Source organism: Temnothorax curvispinosus, unplaced genomic scaffold (genome assembly GCF_003070985.1).
Source record: "Temnothorax curvispinosus isolate PA1 unplaced genomic scaffold, ASM307098v1 QBEX01006948.1, whole genome shotgun sequence".
NCBI lineage: Eukaryota > Metazoa > Arthropoda > Insecta > Hymenoptera > Formicidae > Temnothorax > Temnothorax curvispinosus.
The window spans coordinates 4,668-24,473 of record NW_020216728.1 but is presented as its reverse complement, the minus strand read 5'-3'; the positions used below and the strand labels follow the sequence as shown (position 1 = coordinate 24,473).

General features: G+C 35.3%; 3 protein-coding genes across 3 annotated transcripts; 1 reads left to right on the top strand and 2 right to left on the bottom strand.

Moving 5' to 3' along the window:
- The first annotated feature begins 581 nt into the window (after positions 1–581).
- Positions 582–2,888, top strand: LOC112456536 (zinc finger protein 808-like). Its single transcript, XM_025019158.1, has 3 exons — positions 582–963; positions 1,046–1,171; positions 1,253–2,888. The coding sequence occupies exons 1-3, from the start codon at positions 811–813 to the stop codon at positions 2,873–2,875; spliced, it is 1,902 nt and encodes a 633-aa protein (XP_024874926.1). The 5' UTR covers positions 582–810; the 3' UTR covers positions 2,876–2,888.
- An 87-nt stretch (positions 2,889–2,975) lies between these two features.
- Positions 2,976–10,236, bottom strand: LOC112456535. The gene is made up of 11 exons (XM_025019157.1): positions 9,855–10,236; positions 9,142–9,312; positions 8,630–8,934; positions 8,053–8,383; positions 7,383–7,967; positions 6,381–6,445; positions 4,989–5,446; positions 4,519–4,823; positions 4,120–4,320; positions 3,591–3,816; positions 2,976–3,345 (listed from the first exon to the last, which is right to left on the bottom strand). Exons 2-11 carry the CDS (start codon positions 9,202–9,204, stop codon positions 3,179–3,181), a joined length of 2,706 nt encoding a protein of 901 aa, XP_024874925.1. The 5' UTR covers positions 9,205–9,312; positions 9,855–10,236; the 3' UTR covers positions 2,976–3,178.
- Positions 10,237–10,420: 184 nt separating this feature from the next.
- Positions 10,421–12,510, bottom strand: LOC112456537 (TBC1 domain family member 7). Its single transcript, XM_025019159.1, has 5 exons — positions 12,055–12,510; positions 11,591–11,940; positions 11,108–11,392; positions 10,860–10,989; positions 10,421–10,781 (listed from the first exon to the last, which is right to left on the bottom strand). Exons 1-5 carry the CDS (start codon positions 12,094–12,096, stop codon positions 10,680–10,682), a joined length of 909 nt encoding a protein of 302 aa, XP_024874927.1. The 5' UTR covers positions 12,097–12,510; the 3' UTR covers positions 10,421–10,679.
- Positions 12,511–19,806: the final 7,296 nt, after the last annotated feature.

Below are 19,806 nucleotides of genomic sequence, written 5' to 3'. Positions count from 1 at the left end.
GCAATTTGAGTTTCTTTTAATCTACTCATTGCGTACACGTGAATTCTGCACGCGGTCAGCTTCGTCCGTGGTATTTAATTAACGCCATGAGGCATGTTTAATCTATATAAATACATATAATTGTTTAAAATATCTTGCTATTAACCTAGTTATGTATTTTGGCACAATAAACATTCATAAATAAAAAAAAAATATCTTGCTATTATAACGTTTGTATACAATAAACACGGTCGCACTGTTACATGAGATTCGCTCTTTGTCGCTTGTGGCGCTTGTCGCGCTTTCCATATTTTCCCTCTTTCACCCCGGCGCCAATGGGCGCGTTCAGTAGAGGGTCTCTAGCGTTCAGCAGACCAAGCTGCTGAGTAGCAGTCGAATGAGTCGAACGTGATTGGCTCTTACTTTTAGAACCAACCAATCAACGCAGAGTGTTGACAAGACGAACTCAACAGTTGTGTCTGCTGAACGCGGCCATTATAAGTACGCTTATTGATGAGTTTTTGAACGCAAGAGCGACGTTTCGCGACACGGTAGTGACATCTTGCGTGAGCAGTAGACGGAACGAAATTTGACAGCCGACGAGCCGCATGGAGACAGACATGGACGACGCGAAAACGTCAAAATAACAACGCGGAGATTTCGGAGAACAATAAGAACATGACTGATGAGAAGAACGAATGAAATATACGAGAGAGGTAACGCATCGAGAGAATTCGAGCGACAAACCGAAGGTATCTAATCCTTTGAGAAGAAAGAATCGAAACCGGAAAAAAAAATCGGAACGTTTTCGGTTTATCAAACGACGGAGAGATGTTTATAGTCACGAAGGAGATCGACAGTGAGAACATCGGCAAATTGTGCCGTACGTGCTTGCGGGAAGACGGCGACAAGATGGTATGTTTGTTCGTGGGACCAGCCGGTTCCTCGCTCGCTGCTAAACTGCGATCTCTCTCTTGTTTGGAGGTAAGCAACGCATTTTTCTTACCACGAATTTAACGTTAATTTATAGGGAGATTAAGTTTGCGTTTCGTGTGGATACTCGTAGGTCTGGCAGGGAGACGGCTTGCCTGAAAAGATGTGCGACCGTTGTGTCACCAGGGCGGAGTCGGCCCTTTTGTATCGAGAGCAGTGTCGCGCCGCCGACAGGGCTTTGAGGCAGGCAGCGTTGAAGGTAAAGGAACTTTACGTTCTCGCGCCCTAACCGCGCCCTAACCCACGTACCGCTAATGTCAGGAATATGTTCGAAATACAGGTATCCAGGTTGACGTCGTACACCACCGTCCCTGGCTGCAAGCTCTATCAGAATCAACAGAGTCAGGGATTCGTGCCCGTACCGAATTCTCACAGGACCCTGAAATGCGTGGAATGCGGCGCTGGGTTTATGAGTTATCAAGAGCTCTGTGCCCATAATCGACTACACTTGCCCTTCGTTCAGGATAACATACCCATGCAACATATGCACATCGTGGAGTCCCAGAATCCGTATCTTAATTTTACTCACGTCAGTTCGAGCTTCGCGAACGATGGTATGCCAAATACGCAATTATCTCCCCTAGTCAGACCAAATACGATGCATCCTATGTCAATGAACGAAGAAAGTTCGAGTCGACCTGCCTGTGCCTTACATTGCTCTCTGTGCAATCACACTTTTACCAATAGAAGACAGTTGATAAGTCATAATATTACGCACAGCACGGAGAGCGTCGATATGTCGTGCGACAATGAAAACATAGAGATTTGTGAAAATTCGAATCATATCCCGCAAAACTTGAGCTACGAAAGATCCATTCATTCCGTTGATAATCCTATTCAGAACTTGTCTTATCAGAGATCCACCGTGGACGACACCGACGGGATGCAGAACATAAACTTTCCAGAAAATATTGATCTCGACGGCGTCCAGGAAAGCAGCTCGGAACGCATGCAGAATGTAACGATACACTCCGAGAACGATGTATCGATCGCCGAAAACTTGAGATTTATAAAATCGCCCGGGAAAGACCGGCAACTCGCGATTGAATATCACGGATGTCCGAGCGACGACAATTACAAGCAACCTCTCGATATAAAAGCTGCGGAAGATATCCACGCTAAGAAGCATCAGTGTGAGATATGCTCGAGACAATTTTCGCAAAAGTCAAAATTATTTGCTCATCAATTGTCTCACACTGGCCAGCAACCATTTAAATGTCTGAGCTGTGGCAAAAGTTACGCATCGAAGAGTAAACTCAGCGCGCATATGAGACTACACACCAAAACCAACGTACATCAGTGTAAGGTGTGCGATAAAATATTTTCCTATCCGTCGTACTTGGAGGAGCATATAAAGGTCCACAATAAAAGTGATGATACATCGCAGAGCAAGGACTACGAATGTAACACCTGTAACAAGCGTTTCCGGCTTTTAAAAAATTTGAAAGCTCACGAAAGACTACATACTGGAAGGGGTTTGGTGCAATGCGAAATTTGTGATAAAAAATTTAGCCATAATTATAATCTAAAAATGCACTTGCGAACGCACAAGACGTCGAGGGTGCACAAATGCGAGTATTGCGACAAACGTTTCGTGCAGAAGGGTAATCTGGTCGAGCATTTGCGAATTCACACTAAAGTGAAACCTTTCGCGTGTAAGCTGTGCGGCAAGAGATTCGCGCAATCGAGTCATCTTAAAAGTCACGAAGCCTCGCACGGCACGTTGAGGCAACACCAATGCCGATTATGCGGAAAGAGATTCAAGCTGGCCAATCATTTGAAACGGCATTTAAATTTACATACTGGTTCGAAGACTTATAAGTGCAATCAGTGTAACCAAATGTTTTCGCAGTCCTTTAGTCTGACGAGACACTTAAAGAAGCATAACGAATCACATATCTAATTTATATAATTGTAGTTTATGTACATATGAAACATGTGAATGGCCATTGTGAATGCATGTTTTATAATTATTAGAAGAGGATAAGATTTTCCTTCGTGCGTGATTGTAATTATTTTTTTATTCTCTTAACTATTGTCTTCATGTTTTCTTAAGAAATCCTAAGAATTTTGAAGACCTAAGGTCTGAAATCTTAAATGCGCTTTTTGGAATGACTGGAGTAATACGATAACAAAAGGTAATCCTATTTTGTCGTAAAAAATTGTTTATTATACAATCTTGGTGCAATGCGAAATTTTAAATCCTTTATTTGTAACTTTTGAGGACCGTAGTGAGAATGTTCAATCCTTCTCGTAATTGTTCTTCCGTAATCGTTAACGGGGGCGATATTCTGATGATTTGACCATGTGCGGGTCTCGACAACAATCCAGCGTCTCTCAGCTTTAAACAGATGTCCCAACCCTCGGCGAATTCTGTAAGTAAAAGCCACCTTGAATGTATCGTAATAAAATTCAATATTTCTTGTTAAAAAAACAATATCGAAGGATGTTATTCGATATATTATCATTGGATAAAATCATAGTTTGCGAGATATGATTTTAATTTTACGTGATCAACAAATATGTTATCTTCACTCATATCGCGCAATGAATTTTTAATTTGACGACAATTTATCAGCGATATAACTGAATTATTGATTTGTTCGTGATCGTTGAACCTTTGTTTATCACAAGACCGGCGAGAAGACCGCGCCCACGGAATTCCGTGGCGATGTCCTTCGGCAGCTTTTCGAGTTCTTCCTTCAGAATTTTTCCGAGCTTCTTCGCATTCTCTGCCAAATTCTCCTCCTCCAGAATTTTAACCGCCTCCAAAGCAACCCGGTTCCCAAGTGGACTCCCACCGAAGGTACTTCCATGTGAACCTGTTTCCAGACAGAGCATTATCTGGAAAGAAACAATCAGTCTGAATTAAAGATCCTTATCGCGCCAAATGAGTGATTAACATCGCTTTCTTTCGAGATACGTAACGGCAGATACCGCATTATCGCCTGCTTGAAAGTTCAACAACAATTCAACGTTTTATAATAGGAACGTGTTGTCACGATAATGGTTATTAAAATATTTTACATTTTATAAAATCGCATAAATTTAATTTTCATGGAACTAGTATTAAATTAAGGAACGCCCAAAATAGAGCTAATATATTGAATATTATTTTAATGATTACGATGAAACTTTTTCGGATACCTGATCGTCCGCCAAGACACCGGAAACCGGATACATGCCACCGGAGAGGGCTTTTCCCAAGATAAGAATATCCGGTCTGCAGCCTTCGTGATCAACCGCCAAACGCATGCCAGTTCTGCAAAGACCAGTTTGCACTTCGTCGGCAATCCATAGAACGTTGTATTTCGTGCATAGTTCTCTTACACGTTTCAGATAACCATCCTGAATGAAAAAAAGTAAAAAAAAAAAAAAATGAATTGCTATTGGCAAAAAGATAACGATCTCACTAATATTCCAATATCAACATGAAGGCAGAAGGCACTCTACGTGATTTTCTGCAGTAAAAAGCAGCTTAAAAATAATTTCTCAGTAATACTCGCATTAATATTTATAATGCCGTGTGTTTTCGTATTAACTCACAGCCGGTATAACGACGCCAGCTTCTCCCTGAATGGGTTCCATCATGAACGCGCAGATATTGGGATTCTCCTGAAACTTTTGTTCCAGAGCTACCAGGTCGTTGTACGGCACCTTTTCGAAAAGGGGCACGTAAGGACCAAAGTCCGTGTAGCAATTTGGATCCGTCGAAGCCGATAACGCCGCTATTGAACGGCCCCAGAAGTTTCCGTTGGCGAACACAACGGTGGCCTTGCCGCTCGGCACTTTTTTAATTCTATATCCCCAGCGTCTGGCCATTTTTATGGCCGTGTCACCACCTTCGACACCTACGAAAAGGAAGGAATAAACGCTCCAACTCTTTTGGTCTTCTACAATGAAGAAGCTTTTGCTTATCGCAAGCAGTATTAAAATCTTTCCGTGATAATTATTGAGATACTAAAACTAATTTTTTTAGAAAAAAAAGTATCCCAATTCTTGTTTAAAGTCCGCACCTGTGTTCATAGGTAAAAACCGATCCCATCCCAGGAGTTTTGTCAGATATTCTCCAAATTCGCCGTGAGGTTCCGAGTAGAAGGCTCTTGACGTGTGCGCCAGCTTCCCGGCCTGATCTCTCATCACTTTCACCAGACGCGGATGACAGTGGCCCTGATTGACGGTAGAGAATCCTGCCAAGAAATCAAGATATCGTTTTCCATCGATATCCCACAGGTAGCATCCTTCCCCGCGAGAAAGAACAACTGGCAGCGGTTTAAAGTGTATACCGCCGTACTTGTTGTCGCGATCGATCACTTGCTGGGAACTCAGGAATCTTCTCTTTTCCGTTTCTCTTACGATGCTGAAGAATCTCTGTCTCATAGATTGCAAAGCCATGTTTTTCTCCTCACCCTGCAAATAGTTGGAATGTTGTAATGTTGCTGCAATATCGCCGAGTGTTGCATTTACAAACCTCCTTTTTGTTAAGTATACAAGTTAAGTTTACGAGTAAGAGTGCAAGTCGTCAGAAAATAAGCATCTGATGGCGATTCTGCCAATCTTGCTTTTATATCAGGGTAAAGAAGATATGACAAAAGATACGGCGGGATATGATTACTTATTTACTGGAATCGTGTATACATATAAGCATTGCGACAGAGGGATTTAAAATAAATGTCTTCATACAGAACCATATCTGATAAAAAGTTCAGAGTAAAGGCGCCAGTACGCCGAAGTAAACGAATCACGATAAACAATACAATCTAAGGCATTTTTACATTAAGTCCATTAAGAGGAAATCGAAAAAACAACAAAAGAAAATTATGATTGTTTTGCATTTGATTTGAATTTAAACTCTTTTATTGATAATATAATTTTCAGGTTCTTTAACTTTGTTGGAAATTTGACAGTGTTCATATAACACAGGAAAGAATTAAGTCTAACGTAAATATTAAGAAAATAATGCTGTAGAAAATTAAAGATTATTTATACATTTTAATAAGAGACTTTAGACGATAAATCAAAGTCTATTAAAATGTATAATCTGAATAATTTTGCGATATAATCAATTAATCAAAATAATAATCTTATATTATTACTTGGGAATTTACTGATTGCAAGCCATGCCTATATGTTTTTCGATACATATTATCTCTCGCGTCGTTGCACTAGGAATACATCATTATTTGCGTAGAGAATGTTATCGTACGAAGTTATTAATAACTTGAAATGAATAACTCATTTGTTACGTTAATTACATTTTTGCTCGAGATAATAATACGATTACATACAAAGTGGATTATTCGGACTTTCTTTACGAAATAGAACATTGTAGTCATTATAAGCGACGATAATTGTGTTCGTTTGCAACGTTCGACTGTTTTATGAAAAATATTAATAATTTGATATACGTCAATGCACTCATGACCGATTCAACCTCTTGTCTCTTGTATGTGTTGCTTGATAAAATTCCGATCTGTCAAAAATGATGAACTTTTTCGATATACCATATATGCGATATGGATTAACTTTACTGCACAAATATTGTCAAGATAAAAATAACAATGGACACATTGCACATTTTTAAAATAAAATTATATACAAAATGCGCATATTGGGTAGATTAAGAAAATTATGTGGGTATAGAATATCAATAAATCACATTGTTAGCATTTTCACAACGTAATCGTAATTCGCATTTTATTCGAACAATATAAGTAATATAGTACTTAATTTTATAAAGTGTGGAGTGTAGTATTTATTATTAGCATCATTACGCGCTTGATAGATCTGTCGATCGAGATATCGGTTCTATTTTTTAGTCAGCAAAATATTAGCAGTATGCTAACAGTTTGCCAGCAGATTCGAGCAGAATAGCGTCAGCTGGAACTACGTAATTCGTGTTTTGCCAGCAAAGCATGTCGATATAATCTGACAGCAAATTATTAGTAGAAATCGAGCAGAACTTCTCATTTCATAATCATTTAAATGGAATATATTATTTTAATACTTATAAAAAATATGTATTTATATACACAATATATTATTTAATTAAATGGTTATTAAATGACAAATCTGTCATTCTCTTCGGTTTCTACCATCATGTTCTGCTAACAGATTTTGCTATTTGAAAATAAATAGTCAATATCTAAAAAGACAAGTGAAAATCGATTTCAGGATGGCGAGCTAACATCAGTTACGTAGATTTCGAAATGAACCGTATTCGAGTCGGACTGAATCATGTTGCGATATGTTATTTCCCATCATGTTCTCCTTGTGTCTGCTTCAATATTAAATAATGTCCTGCTTATTTTTTGTGCCGCGTGAAGCGCTATCAATTCACTTGCATATTAACGGTAACACATTAAAATTAAAATAACACATAAATGATATACAACAGGTGTCCGTTAGTTATACGTGAGAATAGTCTTAGAAATGATATCCGCGCACTCGCGTATCTGTTCCTCCGTGATAATTAACGGCGGTGCCAGACGAATGATGTGTCCGTGCGTCGGTTTCGCCAGGAGCCCGCGTTCCTTCAGCTTCAAGCAGATATCCATGGCGTCGATTTTTTCATTAATGACGACAGCGTTCAAGAGGCCTTTTCCCCTCACTAAAGTGACTATCTCTTTCGGCAGCTTGCTAAGCTCGTCTCTGAGCACATGACCGAGCCTCTCCGCATTCTCGGCAAGTTTCTCTTCCTCCAGAACTCGAAGCGCCTCGAGGGCGATTCTGCATCCCAGAGGATTACCACCATAAGTTGACCCATGCTCGCCAGGCTTGATTGTGAGCATAACGGGGTCGTTTGCTAGTACACCGGAAACGGGATAGAATCCTCCGGACAGGGCTTTACCGAGAATCAAAATATCCGGCTTCACGTTTTCGTAATCCACCGCGAGCCGCCTCCCCGTTCTCGCCAGGCCGGTCTGCACCTCATCCGCAATCCACAAGACATTGTTCTTCGTGCAAAGCTCTCGAATTCCTTTCAGATATCCGTCCTTTTCGAGGAACAGAGACAATTTTAAGGATAAAAAATCGAAGGTGGCTTCCTTCATGCTTAAACATTTGCATGTGAAAGCTTACCTTGGGAACTACAACGCCAGCTTCACCTTGGATAGGTTCCACCATGAAAGCACAGACATTTGGATCGGCGAGAGCCCGTTCAAGTGCCGGAAGATCATCATAGGGCACGAGCTCGAAGCCCGGCATAAACGGTCCGAAACCGCTGTAGCTACTTGGATCGGTGCTTGAGGAGACAGCGCTCAAAGTTCTTCCCCAGAAGTTGCCCTCCGCAAACACTATCTTGGCCTGATTCTTCGGTATGCCCTTGCACGAGTATCCCCATCTGCGTGCCAATTTGCATGCCGTTTCACCACCTTCCACGCCTGTGTTCATCGGCAGCCATTTGTCATATCTGAAAGAATAAAATTCTTTTTTGAAGGATTATTTTAATCCGGATCTTTGTTTAAATTATAATCTAATTATATACTCCAAATCGTGTATCTTCTGAAATGTTAAATATTAGATTTCCGAAATAACGTAACACCATGTATATACACTTATCTTCTACTTTCGTTGATCTCTTATTTAGATTTCGTTACGTCATCGTTTATCTTATCGATAAGCTTGGGTCTCAAAGGTAACACTTTGAAAAGTTTACCTGAAAAGTTTCGTGATATATTCTTCGAATTCACCCAAAATATTAGAATAAAACGCTCTGGACGTCAGAGTTAAAATTTTCGCTTGATCGACCATTGCTTTATAGATTCTGGGATGGCAATGGCCTTGATTAACTGCCGAATAAGCGCTTAGAAAATCAAAGTATCGTTTCTCCTCGACGTCCCACATAAAGACACCCTGAGCTCTGCACAGAGCCACGGGGAGTGGATGATAATTGTGAGCACCATATTTAGATTCTCGATCGAACACTTGTTGAGACGTAAGCGTTCTGTGACATTGAATGCGCTAAAAAAGAAGAAATGTTTAAGTTAATCTCGATCTAAAGTGCTTCAAATATTCTCTTTCAAATGTTTTAATAATAATAAAAAAGTTGATTATAAGTAAATAAATTAGGTAAGATTATTTTAAAGACGTAACTTAATGTAATAGTATTTCCAACTTATGTACATATACATACGATTATCCTAAAATTATGATAAAATGCTATATTACCTGAGACAACGTTCTTGCTGATCTTTTGATATTTAGCAATGCCATTCTCGTTATTGGCTCCATCGTTTAGATTTTTACTTCTTTGTTAATTAAGACGGCGGTATACTAACCACGACCGAGAAACTTGATGTTGGAAACTCTTTGAACTGTGAACTAATTGTAAGTGGGCCACTGTAAATTGAAAATACAGTTTTCGCGACAGCTGCTACTCTGCGAATTATAATGAAGTGAAAGTTTGTCAGAACGCAACTGTTCCATTAATTCTGAAATATTAATTTCGATATTTGGTCGAGATTCGCGTACAAAATTATCAGTGATTAGCGTGATCACTTCTTCTACCGACCAAACTTTAAAATTATGAATTAATTTTAACTTTTAAATTAATTCATGCATATAATATAATTATATTATACACAGATACTACGTGCAATTTTACAATCAAAGTATCTTTTAGATATTCTAATATCGAATTATTTGTTGATCCATAATCTCTTAATCCGCTAAAAGCCATAATTATACAATTTAATTAAATCGTATTTGTTTCTATTTTATACATTAAATTATTAAGATAATTAATAGCGCACCAACTAAAGATTAAATATTAAAAGCTTGAAAACAAGTGTTATTTACTAAAATAATTCCTTCTCAATAAACTTTTCCCCAATTATAACATTAATAAGTTAACGAACGTATAAATTCTACTATACTCTTACAAAGGCTGCAATTCAATCAGTCCAGCAGTCACTGATCGAATATCGACACAAGCGGACCCCAACGACTAGTCAGACTGGTAAATGATTGAGTTCCTCGTGCTTTAGGTCAAGTTTTATTTATCTCAATCGTTCGAGTCGAAGGATACCATCACTACATGCCTCTTACTACATGTACGCAATACAAGTAGTCTTATTGCTTTCTCACCGACTGAGTGTCCTTGTCGCACATATTATCGCTGATAATAACAGTAATAACCGCTCTCATATCTACGTATAGACATGATAGAAGCACACGGAAGATTTCACGAATTAACGTAAGTAGAAAAGACGGGATAATTTTGTGATTTACAAACGATTCTGAATCAACAATTTTTTTTTATTTCAAAATTAAGTAACGATTATTTTTTTTAAATAAGAAAAAATTAAATTAAATTAAATTATATAGTAAATTGAATTAAATTAAATTAAAATATTTCTAATAATTATATATATATATATATATCTTTCAATAGTTGGGGCTACAAATAAAATTATCGTTACTACAACTAATTACAAAAATACTTACATTTTTAAAATTAGAATTAATTATTAATTTCAATTCCTTAATTTATTATAGATCCAGTGCCAGTTTCACAGAGGTATAATGCCCACGTATTAAAGTTATTATGAGTGATGATAAAAATCAGTTTCCGTTTTCTATAGCATTTAAATGTGAGACAAATTCGAAAAACTAGGAGCAATCTTAATATCGGTTATACCTTCGTCGCATAATATATATAATATATATAGAATATAATACATTTTTATATTATGTGGTATAAAATATTAATTATGTTTTGTGAAATAATCAACTTGTTGAGTTGTTCCGCTTTGTTGCATTGATTCAATTGCTTTATTGACTATCACCTCCGACGTTTCCTCCGTTATCTAAAATAAAATGTAAAATCTGGGAAAACATACCCATCACATTATATTAGAGTATTATAATTTAACCAGGAGTCCTACATTACTAATGGTATCTAATATATGATCCGTGCTTTCACATCTTAATAATAGACGTCTCAAAGTGGTTAATGTAACAACGGCAACGAATATTAAAATTCGATATGCTCCGACAGTTATTTTATCCCATATCCTGTAACAAATAAATATTTTAGTAATTCTACAAGTATGTGCTATTACCAGTATCAAAAATCACTAATAAAGTTGCAATACAATTGCAGTTTTTATGACAACACATTAATCATTCATACTTAGCAATAGATCCATTACTTATTATGCCAGCAAAACACGAATAAAACCACGCATCGTATGGAAGATTGTAAAGTGCATCAATTTTAACGAGATGCTTGTATAATTCTACGTCTTCTTTTTCCAATAGTGCGTATGTACAGTCTTGCAATTTCCCAACTTCTTTCTGCAGCTTTTCAACTTGCACAAAAAATCCGGATAATATCCAATATATGTCCACTAGCTTCTCTTCTTCCGATTCAACATCAATCACATGCCACAGGGTCTCGGCCATTTTGCTCATAGCTCTGGAATAGACAAAATTCTGTTACAATATAATAATTTTGGCTATCATACAAAGTATCTATGAATTTACAAAGCCAATGCGTCCTTCAAGATATACAGAGAAAAGCTATCGAAAAAATTCTGGATCTCAATATTAAAACTTAAAAAAATTGAATTTGAGTTTAAAAGTATGCAACAATATATTGAATAATGCAATGAACCTGTATAACGGAGTTTCCAATTGAGCGGTCATATCAACTTTTGCTCTTCTTTTACGTAACAGCCACATCGCTAAGAATATTAGATGAGGCTTTGTAAAGTCGTTTATGACCTTGGTGACTCTCAGTGCTCTCTGCAAATCCTGAAATTCCGCCTTACGCTGGGCCATTATAAACCCCTGACTCTCTGCGTAAACTGGTACAACGTCGAGTAAGACTTTCCAGAGGAAATTTCTATACATAGCGGGTACGGTGAATCTTAAGCAAAACTGCTTCAGCTTTGTCTTGTCAATTGGGCGTTCCTTCAATAATATCTCCAGAGACTTCTTTTCTTCGACGCTGCGAAATCCCACCTGTCATTTAAAAGAAATTATATTCTAATCACGTAGCAATCTGACGATGAATATATAGCAGTATATAATTGTCGCTTCGATTCGAAGAACAAATGGATCTTGGATGAATTTTACCTTTTCGTAATACTGCGAACGAAAGTTCCGCTCATCCGTCATTTTTCTGGTCTCGTCGAGGTAGAAATAGGTAGAAAAGAGAATTAGGCGATAATTAATATTAAATTTAAACGAGATAAGAAAGCGTTTTTACTGCAGCTCTATATTTTCATTCTGCATTCACTTGTACGTATGGTTGCACTGACTCATGTGTTTACGTGGATATCTGTCTGCTGGACCACGGGGACCTAACCTGAAATGATGTTTTATATTGGACAATGGACCGCTCGAAACGCCACTCGCACCCATTTTCAACGTTGGAACTATTTGGCATATCCATTTTCTGGCACTGTCGATAAAGTCTCTCCCCTTGGTGCGTGTCCGTGCTGCGCTTATGATTTTCGTGTTGTGTAATTTTACATAATATATTTTTGCAATATTAATAAGTTCAATTACTGTACACCGTACATGCAATAATAAAATTCAATTGCATAATTTTAGTTGATCAACTGTACGTTTTTATTAGCCATCCATTTGACTCACGTAGTGTCACGTACCAAAGTTGCATATTCAAATATTTCGTCATTATTAGAAAAACGTGATAGACACGGAAACAAATTGATTTCGGGAAAACTGGCGTCACAATTCATTTAATTAGTAAGAAAAACCTGCATCAATTCTTTGTAATAATAACATTTAACTATCGTGTATATAGATTCGGCATTCGAACTTGGCGATCGCACGCGTCGTGTCGCGCGCGGGATCATTATGAAGTTGGCGACGTTGGCGTGGCGTCACTACTCACTCTATTCACTTCACTCTCGAATCTCCAGTCGTCGCGAACGGAACGTCTAGCGGATACAGGATGGATCATGGATCCGTTCGTCGTGGCATGTTTAACCGGTAAGCGCAATCGTTATTGGGAGCTTCATATTCAATCGTGTCTTAATATTTGACACTCGCGCGACGTAGATTCGACGCTCGGTACATCGCTCAAAAATATTTCTCGCGATGCGTTCGTTCGGCCGAAATCGATCGCGCGGGATCACGGGAGAGATGGTGCATCGTGACGTCACTCTCTAATTCCTCGTCATCGCGAACGGAACGTCGCGCGTCGGCGGGTACAGGACGACGGGTCTATTCGTCTTGGCTCGTATATAATCGCTATAATCGGTAAGCGCAATCGCTTATGAGCTTCCGTATTCAATAGTGTCTTAGTATTTGGCACCCGCGCGACGTGTAGATTCGAAGCTCGATACATTGCTTAAGATATTTCTCGCGATGCGTTCGTTCGGCCGAAATCGATCGCGCGGGATCACGGGAGAGATGGCGCATCGTGACGTCACTCTCCAATCCCTCGTCGTTGCGAACGGAACGTCGCGGGTACAGGACGGGCCTATTAATCGCGGCACGTTTAATTAATCGGTAAGCACAATCATTATAAGCTTGAACTCAATCGTGCCTCCGGTATTTGACGCGCATACGACGTAGATTCGACCGGTACATCGCTGACTTCATAAAACGAGTATTTCGCGAGATGCGCGTTTAACCGAAATTCGTCGCGCGGCATCATGGTTAAGATAGCAGCGTCACTCTCGAATCTTTCGTCGCCGTGACGTCACGGCGCATACAGGACGAACCTAGTTGTCTCGTATTTAATCGTGTCTTAATATATTTGACACTGGCGTGACGTGTAGATTCGACGCTCGGTACGTTGCTTAAAATATTTTACGAGATGCGTTTGATCGAATCTGTCGCGCGAACAGTCAAGAGAGCGACGTTCATATTTTCCGGATATCGCGTTCCGCGAATATTTATTCTTATAACTTTAACTCGCTTCATCTGCTTTATAACGTGCGAATCTAATCACCGCGGCGATTTGTCGCGAAATCACACGCATTTCCTGCAATCCTGCATCGATTTTCCGTCCGAATGTAATACAGTTTGAGTCGTGCAAATGATTGACGTCGGGACGTTGGGAGTGCCGTATACGCAGCAATCATATAATAGTTAATTGTGTTTTAGCAAGCGCTGTAAATGAGCGGCCGCGGAGGAAAGAGGAGGAGGCCCAGGGAGGCGTCGAGCGACTGCGAAGCAACCACGAGGTGAGCAATTTGTTACTTATTTTATTAGTTACTGAATTTAAACGGTTTTCCTCGCGAGAATCACATGATTACAACGAGTATTCCATGCACTAATTATATAGTAATATAACGTAACATTATAGCTTATAAAATGTATTACATATTTTTTACATTTGAGAGGCTTAAAATATTTAATAAAGTATTTATATAAAATTCAACATACACGTAATATTTTACACCATTTAAAAAGTTATAATTATTTAAAATATAAATACGCAAGAATTAAAGATTCTATTTATCAAATTTTTTAAAGTTTTTATATAAAAAGATTTTGTGTAAAGTTACGTAATTTTTTAAATAAATATTTAATTAAAAGCCAGAAAACTACAAAAGATTAAGAATTTATGAAAAGAGATTAAGAATAAGAAATTATATAAATGCATGTAATAATTATTTTTGTAAAATATTGAAATTTAAAATATTAATTTAGATATTTATTTAAACATATTTATATTTTACAGATTAGTGTTGCATACGAGTACAACTCTATTACTGGTCGCACTGCATCGCACTGGTAAGTGCACTCAATTATATCCAATCTTAATCTCGAAATTAAATAATTTTATATTTGCTAAAAATCTTGTAATCCTATCTGTGCATACAAAGCTTGACAAGAAATGTAAAAATATCTTTATTAAGTTTGAAACAATTTATCAAAATATAAGACTTAAATTTTAACATGGTCTGGTTGTAAAATATTTTATAATTTTTTCCAATTTCTGCATTTTAAAATTTTAACTTTTTTATCAAGTAATTTATGCATATCTAAAACAAATAATTTATTCTATCGCTTAATAAAGTTCTGTTGCATGTAATGTAAACGTACAATAAACAAACAAATTTAATAATAATATATATTATATCAATTATATCAATTATAATAAACTCTATTTTATAGCTTTTTTTATTTTATGCAACTTTGTATGCACATACAATAAATCGACGAATAATAATTATTCAAGGAATTAAATTACTACTCTATCTTGACCTATCCATATTTTAAAAGGCAACAAATTTATATGATATACTTATATCTATAATATTCTTATACCCTTAACTAATAATTGCACTTTTGAAAATATATTAATAACCAAATAACCTGAATAAATGCATTCAGATATCAAGAAGTTTGTGAATATTTGACTACTGTATCTATTATCGTTGCGAATTTAAATTTTTATATATTAATAATTGCTAAGAAAAAATATTGTTTATTATTTCCGGTTTTTCTCATATTGTATTTACATTTATGTCTTATTTATGTTTCATATAATTTTTATAAATTTATTACTCATTTACATACATGCAACAGAACTTTATTAAGCGATAGAATAAATTACTTATTTTAGATATGCATGATAAAATAGAATAGAGTAATAAAATATTGCTTGATAAAAAAGTTTAATTTTGAAATACAGAAATTGGAAAAAAATAGAAAATATTTTACAACCAGAACATGTTAAAATATAAGTCGACTTATGTCGACTTATATTTAACCGGAAATAATTAACAATATTTTTTCTTAGCAATTATAATTAATATATAAAAATTTAAATTTGCAACGATAATAGATACAGTAATAAAATATTCACAAATTTCTTGATATCTAAATGCATTTATTCCTTAGTTATTAATATATTTAAAAAAGTACAATATTATCAATTAAGTGTATAAAAATATTATACATAAGTATATCATATAAAATTATCTTAGAATAGAGTAGTTAATTAACCATAATAATTTTTTAAAGCAGTTTATTAAAGCATTTAAATATATTGTAATATTTACAATTGGTTATCAGTACCCCATTTATTAATATTTGTCGATAAATTTGATGTATGTAATATATGCACGTGAGAAATCAAAAGCCAATTTCTGCTAGACAATAAAAATAGATTTTACGTGAGTTATGATAATCAATAATAGTGGATGACAAATCAGTTTGCGCGTAATTGTAATTACAAATGCATAACGATTTGTCATCTAATTTTTATACTATATTTACACAGATAACAATAATTTTTGATTAATTAATTTTTTCCTTAGACTTTGTACATAGCAAATAGATGTTAAATAATGTATGTTATAATCATCAATCGATATTCTGACATGTTAGTTGATAACACAACAAATTAATTATTACATATTTATAATACTTAAGCCTAAGTATTATATGCATATCACAAAGAAACTTTTTCTTTATGTTCTGCTCTTCTAATATCTTTTAAATTATAAATGTCATATAATTTGACAGTTTATTAAAAAAATTATTAATATGCAACATTAATAAGCATTTCCTATACCTGTTTTATATTTATACAGACAATGATGCATTTTTATTTCACACAGATATGTACAATGTACAATATATAAATATCTTTTTCTTATCTAGTCTTCCAGTCTATTAAGATACGCAAACCATGAAGATATTTAAAAAGTGTATATTCTGAAAGCATTAATAAACTTATTTTAGTTTTATTTTATCTCTTTCTCTTTTTCCGCATTTTTCGTTGTTTATTAATACTTTAAAATTTAATTAATTATGATGTATTTTAATATTCTAAAACTATTCTATATCATATCCTCAGGGTGTTTTTATTAGAGTTTCTAAAAATTTTAATGTGTGCCAAAAAAGCTTGACAATAAGTATGTAGCGATAACGTCTTTATTAAGCTTTGAACATAATTTTTCACAACACCTCCACGGAAAGTTCGACTTTCCATGTTTGTAGAGAGGGACGAAAGTGGCCAATTTCACGCCAGGGAGGAAAGTTGTTACTTTCCTCCCGCCAAACAAGGACGAAAGTGGTCACTTTCCTTCCTAGGGCAGAAATTAAAGTAACGGGCAAATTTTAAAACATATATAGGAAGCTTTCTAGCAAGTGACAAGTCGACACAAGTGTCGTTTTATCTTTGTTACTCATTGCCAAAAAAGAAAGATACAACGACGTTTGTGTCGATTTGTGTCGCTTGCTGGCTGTATCATGACTGAAGATACATCTGAATTACCATCTAAAATACAAAATAGAGGAAATAATCCAATCTTTTAATTCCAAAATTGTAGTGTAAATATTAAATTCACTAATTAATGCTTATTCTTTGTAAAAATTATATTTTTTAATTATATTCTAAAAATTAATGACGATGATACGAGTCAAGCGCGGTACGTGGCAAATAGAGAATTAATAGTTACAGAAGTAACGAATTAAAATGTATATACGTATATACATATATTCCAACTTAATAAACTGCGCGCCAATTATTTGTCGGACTTGAAACACAGCTATCGTTGGAACATTAATATTTTTCACAATAATTTCTTTACAGTTTTTTATATAATTAAATCGTGTAGATTTAATTCCGGGGAGGGAAGGGTATTAATGTTCCAACGATAGCTGTGTTTCAAGTCCGACAAATAATCAGCGCGCAGTTTATTGCGCCCATCGTGTGCTACTTTCGCCCCTTGGTGCACAATATACTATAATTGATTCGATTATTTTTATGTTACAGAAAATATCCACGCGCGGGAAGGAGTATCTTCGCATTTACCCAAGCAAAACTCTTCTTCTACTTGGGTAAACATTCAAAGACGGAGAAGCTAACGTACTCTCGACCGCCGAATTAATTGAATAAACGAACCGCAGCCGGTTCGTCGCGTTTGCTTCGGGAGTGCCGTTCAAGTAATCGGACTAAAGGACTTTTTTTAAACGGGAGTGCCGTACAGTATCGCGCGAGAAAGACTTTTAATGAAATTAGTCCGCGCGCGATTGTAGTTTATTATCCGCGAGTGTTTCTCGCGAGTGTCCTGTGCGGTGAAAAGAGGAAGCCTGACGTCTTGAGAGGAGGAGGAGGTCTGGAGAGAGACATCGGGCACCGACGGAGCAACCTTGGGGTAAGTATCATCTCTTAGCTACGTAAAATTAATAATTTGTCTCCATTTATTCGAATTGTTTTATTTAAATTTTGATAAGTTAAAAGTAATTAAAGAAAGAGAAGTTATCTAAAATGGTATTCTTGCAAAGATCTTTTTCGATAAACAGATAATTGTATTGCTAAATATTTTATTGAAAGACGAATTAGAGACGCGTAAGAATCAACTTTTCAAATGTTAATAATTTTGAGCGCTTTTTTAATTTAAATCTTATGTTTGTATGTTACAGTATCACCGTAGCTACGTGGCTGCATAACTCCGCCCGTTGCGCATCGAATCGGTGAGTCAATAAATAATTTTTTTATTGAGATAACGAATCTACGAATAAATAATTAAATAGATATAGAGCAATAATATATCTCGGTACATGCCGATTTACAATAATTTGTAGTACGAAAATATTACATTTCGTAGATCCATTGCCTTAAAATGGATGGGCTAAAATTGATTATGGGAAATATTTAATCTTGGTATCATTTGTATATTGTTGTATTTGCTGATTGTTATTGATTTATTGTGCGATTGTGCTTGAGGAAATACTCGCACGCTTCGCACGCACCAAGCTCGTGAAGAACTTATTAAATTATGTTAACGAACTGCCGCGTTTTATATAAATTACTTTTGAATAAAGTTTTTAAGTACATAAATTAAATTTTTGAATTTTTATTACATAGATCAATTTTATTTAAAACTAGAGTAAATAATAAATATTTTAGACACAAGAGAAACAAAAAGTAAAATAATTCCTTAATAATTAAAGTACCTAATGATTTTTTAAATAAAATTTTTTTAGATTTCTTTGAAAAATTATTTTTGCAACATTATATATATATTTTTTTCTTAAACAAAAGAGATAATAAGTAAAATATTGTGTCAGAGTTAGATGTTATAGGAAATAGTATTTGTAGATAGGGAAAAATTATGAGTTAAGATGTGTTTTATTTATACTTACCCATTTATTCATTTCCATATATTTAACCAAGATTAAATATTTATAAATCGATGCAAGAAAGCAATATATAGATATATTTAGAATTTGTTAGATAGAAAACGTGATAAAGTTGTTATTTATTACTAAAATTTATTTTAACGAAACATCGATTTTACCCTAATTTTTTGTAGCCTATCCATCTATTTTAAATTGAAAAATTGGCTTTATGCTAGATAAAGTCAAGTTATATGACGTGAGATTCAAAATATTCTGTCGAGATACTGAAAATTTAAATTATTTCAGAACTGATGATATAGTACAATTATTCAGTTTTGCAATAATAAATAACTACGTTATATCAAAATATCGTAAAATAAAAATTTGCATATACAATATCATTTAATTATTTAATTATAACAATGCGGTTATTGACTAATTATAATATCAATCGTGCGGGAAGTTTCTTTTTTTCGGATCTCACGTCATTTATTCTGTACCTATGGCCTAGTTTACACCGATCTCTTGATACGCGTATCAAATAGTATATTTGAACTAATCAGCCAATAATCAGACTTATTTACTAGTTATTTACTATTTAATACGCGTATCAAGTGATCGGTGTAAACTAGGCCTATATCTTATTTGATATATTTTCGATGCGACATTTTAGAACACTCTGAACCTATTAACTTCCGCAAATTTGGAGATATCTATCTATTTTTAATTTTATTATATTTTTCAGTCTTTTCTACCCCTATTTCATATATA

Coding starts and splice junctions, on each gene's coding strand:
- LOC112456536 (XM_025019158.1), top strand. CDS start 811: ATGTTTATAGTCACGAAGGAGATCGACAGTGAGAACATCGGCAAATTG. Junction 964..1,045: donor GATCTCTCTCTTGTTTGGAG/GTAAGCAACGCA, acceptor GGATACTCGTAG/GTCTGGCAGGGAGACGGCTT. Junction 1,172..1,252: donor TGAGGCAGGCAGCGTTGAAG/GTAAAGGAACTT, acceptor TTCGAAATACAG/GTATCCAGGTTGACGTCGTA.
- LOC112456535 (XM_025019157.1), bottom strand. CDS start 9,204: ATGGAGCCAATAACGAGAATGGCATTGCTAAATATCAAAAGATCAGCA. Junction 5,447..6,380: donor TCGGTCATGAGTGCATTGAC/GTATATCAAATT, acceptor CTTAACAAAAAG/GAGGTTTGTAAATGCAACAC. Junction 4,824..4,988: donor GTTTTTACCTATGAACACAG/GTGCGGACTTTA, acceptor TCCTTTTCGTAG/GTGTCGAAGGTGGTGACACG.
- LOC112456537 (XM_025019159.1), bottom strand. CDS start 12,096: ATGACGGATGAGCGGAACTTTCGTTCGCAGTATTACGAAAAG. Junction 10,990..11,107: donor AGTAATGGATCTATTGCTAA/GTATGAATGATT, acceptor TATTTGTTACAG/GATATGGGATAAAATAACTG. Junction 10,782..10,859: donor TATTAGATACCATTAGTAAT/GTAGGACTCCTG, acceptor ATTTTATTTTAG/ATAACGGAGGAAACGTCGGA.